The sequence below is a fragment of the Pundamilia nyererei genome, unplaced genomic scaffold (assembly GCF_000239375.1).
Source record: "Pundamilia nyererei isolate P.nyererei 1_Seehausen unplaced genomic scaffold, PunNye1.0 scaffold00638, whole genome shotgun sequence".
Taxonomy (NCBI): Eukaryota; Metazoa; Chordata; class Actinopteri; order Cichliformes; family Cichlidae; genus Pundamilia; species Pundamilia nyererei.
In genome coordinates, this window is record NW_005188039.1 from 38,813 (window position 1) to 46,800 (window position 7,988).

The 7,988-nt window shown below is 45.2% G+C and overlaps 2 protein-coding genes across 3 annotated transcripts in view; both read left to right on the forward strand.

Moving 5' to 3' along the window:
- LOC102192490 (tetraspanin-14-like) overlaps window positions 1–1,907 on the forward strand; it is a 9,731-nt gene extending 7,824 nt beyond the window's left edge. The window contains exon 8 of the mRNA XM_013907950.1: window positions 1,138–1,907. Within this exon, the coding sequence (XP_013763404.1) occupies window positions 1,138–1,203 (66 nt within the window). The 3' untranslated portion in view covers window positions 1,204–1,907. The remainder of the gene's footprint in view (window positions 1–1,137) is intronic.
- Window positions 1,908–4,624: 2,717 nt separating this feature from the next.
- Window positions 4,625–7,988, forward strand: part of eml4 (EMAP like 4) — a 37,141-nt gene continuing 33,777 nt past the window's right edge. Inside the window, exon 1 of one of the 2 annotated variants that reach the window (XM_005754753.2) lies at window positions 4,625–5,488. In XM_005754753.2, coding sequence (XP_005754810.1) covers window positions 5,464–5,488 — 25 coding nt within the window. In that variant the 5' untranslated portion in view covers window positions 4,625–5,463. The remainder of the gene's footprint in view (window positions 5,489–7,988) is intronic. The other variant, XM_005754754.2, reaches the window with a different exon arrangement.

Below are 7,988 nucleotides of genomic sequence, written 5' to 3' on the forward strand. Positions count from 1 at the left end.
TCCAAAATGCCGCAGCACGTCTCTTGACCGGCACTAGAAAGTACGATTCTATCACCCCTGTTCTGGCAAATTTACACTGGCTTCCTATTAAATACTAAATTGATTTTAAAATTTTATTGTTTACTTATAAAATTCTAAACAATATGGCACCTGACTACCTAGCTGATCTCCTCTGTCTGTATAGCCCTCAGAGAGCACTAAGATCATCGGGCCAACTGCTCTTAGTGCAACCTAGGTCTCGGCTGAAGACCAGAGGAGACCGTGCCTTTGCCGTTGCTGCACCCAGGTTATGGAATACTCTCCCTCTTCATATTCGCGCATCAGATTCCATTCAGTCTTTTAAATCACGTTTAAAAACGTATTTGTTTAACCTGGCATTCAAGGCGAATTAGGGTAATTTACATCTGACTTTGCATTTAGATTATGTAATTATTTTATATTTTATTTATATCTGTAATTTATATTTTATATTGTGATTTTTTTTTATCTGTATCATGATTTTACTGGAAAGCACTTTGGTGTACTTCGGTCTTTAAAAATGTGCTATATAAATAAATTTTGATTGATTGATATACCCGATCATGTGACCCACCTGCTGAAAATGATCATGTTTATCTGTTAAATGTTCCTCCAGCTGTTTCTCTTTAGAACTTTTTAAAGATGTGTGGCTTCCATCAAATTCAGAACAAGCTCGTGTTGGTCTAAAAGCTGAAATTGTTCTCTCAGTTAACTCAGGACTTTTGGACTTTAGAAAGTCGTGGTCAGGCGAGTGCGATTCTACCTGCAGGTATTTAGATAAAGAAGAAGAAGAACAGGTGGAAATGTGGCTTCTCCAGTGGTTCCAGCTGTCAGGTGTGTGTGTTAGGTGCTTGTAATGACCTGAGCCCACCTCTGCTGTCACAGCTAAACGATCCCACAGAGTCCACTCAGCCGTCTCTGCTCTCACCTGCTCACTCTGTTAGATTCACTCCTCATCAGGTGTATTTATTTACAACACCTGTGTTTATAATCTGTTATAAACTCACCTGCACAACTTGCACTTTCATCAGCTCATCTGAACTCTGGTGGTACTTTGAAGTAGTGCTATCTGTGTACCTGTCTGCCTGAGTACTTACTGGCTGATGTGTCTCTGAGCAGATGGTGGGGATCTACCTGGCCAGGAATCTGATCGCCGACATCGAGAAGGTTAAATTCAGCTACTGAAGCCTGCAAGGGGAGGGCGGGGAGCTTACACCAGGTGTTACAGGACCAACTTTCTTCAGATGTGCCTTCTTCTTCCTCTTCCTCCTCTGATGTCATTGCCATCGTAACTGAAACAAGGCATTCTGTTGTAAACTGGGAACGTACAACAGCACGGAAGCCACTTTCTGTTTGTGTATTTTGTTTTGTTTTTTTGCTTGTTCGGGGTCATGTGACGAAGTTCCACCCTAGGCTGCTTCGATGAATGTTTAGAAACCAATGTGACCTTTGACCTACCGACTTTACCGCTTAGTGCTTCCTAGAACAGAGTTCAGGTTCTCTGCGGGCGGTCCGAGGATCACCAGTACTTAACCTCCATCAATCGGCTGATAATTTTCTGAATAAACAACTTCCGGTCTGTGACATCAAATGTGATGTCATCACAGAAGGCTGAAGACAAACCTGGGTAGTACCACAAAAGAAGAAGCCTTAAATTCAAACTGTTCCTGTAAAGGTGATCGTGTGATTAAGTCAGCCGTTAGTAACACTGGACTGCTGTTAACAAGTTTTGAATACATAAAGTTTTGTTGAAATAAAGATTTCAGGACTTTTATTGTTGAAACTTCCTACTTTTGTTTCCTGTTTAAAGGCATTTATTCTGAAGTAGTGTCTAATAAAGTGAATTTTTACCTTTTTGTATTTGCCAGAATAAAAATTTGTTTTGTTTATTTTGTCCTGATCAGTTATTGATTGCCAAGTTTCCACAAGACAAAACTGATTGATTTGATAAAAAAAAAAAAACCCCGGCTAATTGAGTAAAAGGTCACAAATTGGATGAATCTGTAAGACAGGAATTTACAACATATCTGTGACTGACTGGTTCCTTAAAGTAAAACCAATAAAATCTGAGTTTGTTAACCCCGAGATGAGGAAAACTAGTTTTCTGTTCCAGAAAGACCATTAAAGCCAACTGAGTCAGTTGCCATGGTAACAGATTCTCTGACCCTCCCCTCCTGCTGCACCTGAACCAAGTGACTGATACTCTGACTCATAAAGTAAAATCTGTCAAAGCTCAGAGGAGAGAAGTAATCTGCAGGTGTTCATGTTTGTAGAAAAGCTAAATCCCAGACTGATGTTAGTTTGCTGCTTTGTTTACAGTCATTCAGTCGTCAATATATCAGGATGGAGGCAGTGATGATGTCACAGATCAGGATCAAATCTGTAGCCTCCATCTTCACTCTGTGTACAGTGATGACGTCACTGCATCTTACACACTGATCAATCATCTCTTATTATAATCTGTGTTTAATCATTTTTATCCAGATGATTTATGCTATAGGTAACTAATATCAGGCCCATCAGCAGGCTGAGTGTGTTTAGATCTTTAGTTTGTGTTTCCGTACGTTTTGTCTCAAACATAAGGGTTAGGCTTAGATTTCACATGTAAAATTAGGATTGCATTGTACGTGAACGATGACAAAGGCCTGTTGTATTCTATTCTGTTTTTAAGCTGGGGAAATCATGACAGCAGTTTGGGATGACCAGTTCATCCCAAACCAGCTTGATGGGGTTTAAGTCTGGAGACTGTGCTGGACACTCCATGTTTACAAGCTCACCATCTTGTTCTTTTTTCCTGAGGTAGTTTTGGCACAGCCTGGTCTTGTGTTTTAGGTCATTATGCTGTAGGATGAACCCCTGACCAACTAGGTGCATACCAGAGGGTACTGCATGGCACTGCAGAATGCCGTGGTAGTCACTGACCCTGGATCAGCAAACAGCCCGAGACCATCACACTTCCTCCTCCATGTTTGACAGTCGATGCCACACACTGTGGAACCGTCTTTTCATCTTCTCCACGGCGTACAAAGATCCTGTGTGAAGAACCAAAGAGTTCAAATGTTGATTCCTCCATAATAACTTCTTCATGTTGTCCTGTGAGCCGCCTATCAAGCTGTTAACGCTCCGAAACTTGGCCTGTGTTTCAGTTGTGTCTCTGGGTCTGCTAGAACTCTATGGGCTCAAAATGTGGTCATAAATATTTTGTACTTGTAAAAAAGATTTGTATGTGTAAAAAGAATTTGTGTGTGCGTAAAAAAGATTTGTGTGGACTTAGCCAAAAAAAAAAGTATGAATTTTGACCCGATTTTTCTTCCTTTCATCTGATTGGTCAATGTCATGTCAATCACAAATGTAACAATCCAATCAGAGAACAGATGGGTTTGGCTGTCGAGGGGCGCTTTTTTTGAACTGCAGGTCTTTGAAGGGAATAAATGCCCTTTTACATGCCAACCCAGCGTTTTCCTTCATCACCACTAAGGAAAACAGTCTGTGGTCGTCCGAGTTTGGTGATTTTTGTGTCACAGGTCTACGTGTTTAATACAGGGCCTTCCACAGCCTTTTCAACAGCGCTGCGGACCGCGGGGTGGGGGCGGGCAGTGTTTTGGAAATGACAGTCTTCATTACAAAGGTTTCTTCGTTATGAATTAGCATACATGTTTTTATTGAACATTAGAAGAACCAGCAAAAAAACCCAAACTCTTGTAGAGGACATGAAGTCAGAGATAGAAAAGACAAGGAGCAGGTGCATCTAGTACAGGTAGAGCTGCTGCAAAAACCCACAGAGCCCAGCAGCCAGCGTAACAAATTCTGGATCCTTAGCTTTTAGTTAGCAGTTAGCATTAGCAGCACATCCTGCGTTCGATGTGAAAGGACCTTTATGCTGCGCACTGTGACTCACAGCAATGGTCCTGGGTCAGCCCTGACGTTGTGTTAAACTAATCCTAAAGTAATAATGGTATTTCTAACCACTGATATACCACAACTTTTTCCTTTCAACAGCTGCTGAAAGTTAGGGGACCTAGCTGCTATCGGATATTTATATAGCGATCCTCCAAACTGTATCACCCTTCAAGGACCTGCAGTTCAAAAAAGCGCCCCTCCGACAGCCAAACCCATCTGTTCTCTGATTGGATTGTTACATTTGTGATTGACATGACATTGACCAATCAGATGAAAGGAAGTAAAATCGGGTCAAAATTCATACTTTTGTTTGGCTAAGTCCACACAAATCTTTTTTACACATACAAATCTTTTTTACAAGTACAAAATATTTATGACCACATTTTGAGCCCATAGACCTCTTCCTGTCAGTTTGTTTCTGAGTGCGAAGGAAACCGTGCTCACTGACACCTTGACTTTCTTTGCAATTTCTCTGTCGGACAGACCTACATTTTTATGATGGTCTGTTGTCTTCCATCGTTAATCACCTTTTTCTTGTTATTTCTGTAGCAACACACTACTTTCTGCACTACAATACCGTCCAGCTGATGCTCACAAGGGTATGGTATGGTGTTCCAACACTGCTTTAATGCAGACAGAGGGGGAAGTAATCCAGAAAAGTACATTATTTTCCAGTTTTGGATAACCTTACCTTTTTTAACCTCTGTCAGTTCACCACTCAGCATTTTACCATTTCAAGCTGTTCATTGGAATTGAACAACTTGAAATATGTTTTAAAGATAAACGTCACGGTCAGCGCTGACACGGGCTCCTCTGCATGAACACGGAGCCTCTGCAGCCACCTGATCACAGCTGATTTCTTTAATGTGTTTCACATAAACAGGATGTGAGTCAGTCACGTGGTTCTGACCCGCGACATCTCCGAGATGAATGCTGGAGATCATCATCGCTGCTGTTGGAGGAAGCGGAGTCTTTACTCCGCCCCCTTACCTGGGAGGCTCACTCATTGTCTGAAACTATGTAAGGCGCTCCAGAGACGTTTTATTGATTACCTCCTGTGTGACGTCAGAGCCCTTGTACTTGGGTCGTGTGTGTCACTCACAGGTGCTCAAGAGCACTCTGGCACGGACTCCTGCGCGGGCATGTGATGGCGCGGTGAGCCCGCTGGACGGCGCTGCAGCACCTGAACAGGAAGCAGTGGCTCTGAAACCCGAGCCTCCTCAGGCTCCTGCTCCCCTCCACCCCCCGCTCTTCCAGGCGAAGCGCGCGCTGCCAGAGCAGGCGGAGTCGGAAACGCGCATGCTCGTCGGTCCGTCCGTCTGCAGCTCCGCGGCTCATCTCGCTCCTCTCTCGGCCACTTCTGCTCCTTCGGCCCGCAGCATAGCGGGGGATCTTCGGCCTGTGGACCGGCAGATCCGGCAGGCGGCTCGGCGGGGACAGACGCGGCTCGGCTCGTCTCGGCGGTGAAAACCCGGACGGAGGCCCGCAGTGTGCGCGGAGCCTCCCGCAGGCCTCCGGCCCCACTCCCGCTTTTTCTCCCGGAAAATGGACGGCTTCGCCGGCAGTTTGGGTGAGTCCGGCCGCCGCGCGAGCCCCGAGCGGCGCCCTCTCTCCTGTCCGCGCTGCCGCGGGGTGGCGGGAGCCGCACGCGCCTGTGGCGGCTTTACACGTGTCACTGGTGTATTTATCAGAGAGTATGCACCGCCCCTCCGGCATCTGCAGGGCCACAAAACCAACGGCCTCCTCTGAAGGAGGCTCTGCAGAACCGGACCTCCTGCAGGAGACCTCCTGAGGGGGGGTGAGAGCCAAGACCGGCTCAGAAATGTACATTCGGCTTTGTTTCAACCGCAGGGCCGCAAACCACAATTTAGACACCGCACTGTGTGTGTGTGTGTGTGTGTGTGTGTGTGTGTGTGTGTGTGTGTACACACACGCGTGGACTCTGATCTGCGGAACAAAGACTCAGGAAATGACTTATTGATTCACTCCTCACACCTCGGTGTGTGTGTGCGCGCGTGCACATGCGTGTTAGAGTTACATACATTTAAGCTCAGCTGTTCAGATTTACTCAGGAAATAAAGTTTAGTGTTTCTTTATTAACATTAAAAACAGTGGAGTTGAATAAGAATATTTGTTCATGTAATCATGTGTGAACACGGGGGTCCCGTCCACATGCACTGCAGGTTTGGGCGCCATTATTGGTCTTACTCGCTCCTCCTGGGCTCCGTGGGTGCTGGGAGCAGGTCCTGCTGGGTCTGTGTTTCTCTCTCAGTCCAGTCATAGGCCATCTTCCTGCCTTGGCGTTTTCCTGCCTCAGGAAGCTGAAGGAAGGTCAGGAGGATGTGTGCTTCAGTGCAAACACGAAGGCGTCTGCGTTTTGTTGAACATGGCTCTGAAATCCTGAGCGCGATTATTTAGTGTGATTGTGAAAGAATAACAGAGAACTTGGCTCAGAGCTCAAAGCTGCTTTCTGCAGAAGTGCTATGAGGCGCACCTCTGCTAGGGGCGAATGGAGCACCAAACCACCGCCGAGCCCCACACTTTGAGCACGCTCAGACTGGCTGAGTGTTCAAGTTCAGGTTTGAAGGAAGCGCGAAGAAACGATGCGTCTGGTTTAAGTTCATTTTGAAGTGTGTGTCGTGGTGCTGGTGCGAAGGGAGAGCTTTGCTCTCCGTGTCTGGTGTTTTCTGTCATGGGATCTTTGAAGGTCGCACTGTGCTGTAGTTTCCTGGTGAACATCAGTTTCTACCTGCTGCATTGAGGTGGTAAAGTTCATTATTACACTTTTGTTCGATCATCTCAGAGGACGATCGCGCACTGACCTCTGCGCTGCTCCATATTTCTTCTCTAACATTAGAGACGAAATACATTTGTTTCAGAAGCTTTTTCTTTGAGCTCATGTCCAAACCAAACTCTCTGTGCTCGCTCCAGGAGGTTGACCATCCTGCACTCAACCTGGAGCTGATCTGTTTATTTGAAGATGGACGAAGAGCCTCGTGATCATAACCTGAAGCGTACAGGTATTTCCCCAAAAGTTGATTCTGTTCAGCTGGATGTTCTCAGTTCATCTGAACAATGACTGAAACCAGCACCACTGAATGAATGGGCTGGTAGGTCAGTTTATGATCATTAGTATGCAATATGCTCTTCCTTCAGTGGTGCTGGTTTCAGTCTTTGTGCAAATGTCCTGTTTATAAGGTTGGGGAAGCTTGCAGTCAGCTGAGACTGAAGGAGTCACCTGATGATGACGAAACGTTTCTCCCACTGAGAACGTCCAGATGAACAGAATCAACTTTTGGGGAAATACCTGTACGCTTCAGGTTATGATCACGAGGCTCTTCGTCCATCTTCAAATAAACAGATCAGCTGAGTTCGACTGCCCTCCTCCAGGTCGAGTGCAGGACGGTCAGCCTCCTGGAGCAAGCGCAGAGAGTGCGCGTTTGGTTTCGATTAGTAGTCTCTTTTTTTCTTTGCACAGTTGAGGAGCGTATCAGGTCACATTTCACTGCGTGTTATACCTGTATAACCATGCACGTGACAAATAAAGAATCTTGGATCTTGATTGTATATACACGAGTCTGAGGTCATGGAGCTTTGGGGGGGGGGGTCCTAGAGCAGAAGCGTCAGTGTTGATTGGCTGAATCCCAACCCTAACTGAAATGGTCCTCACAGACGTAGATTTTCTGCTTCATTGGAATCCCAAACATGTTCGACCTCCATTTTTCCCACAATGGGTCAATGTGTTGTTGCTTGGCGTGTCATTCAACGTGCTGCTTTTGCATTGGTGGCTAAGTAGATGAGGCTGGAACTAGGGCCGCTCAATTATGGCAAAAATGATAATCATGATTATTTTCACTGAAATTGAGATCTCGATTATTTGACGATATTTATTTAACAATAACAATGTGTTGAATAATGACTTTAAAGATAGTGCAAATACTGATAACAGTGCAAATGTTTGCAATATAAAAATAAATGTAAACATCTATGTTTAGTGAACTTTGCAGTGTTGCTCTGTGGTGCAGCTACGACACTGTAGCAAAGTTTACACACTGTGTCTACTTGATCCA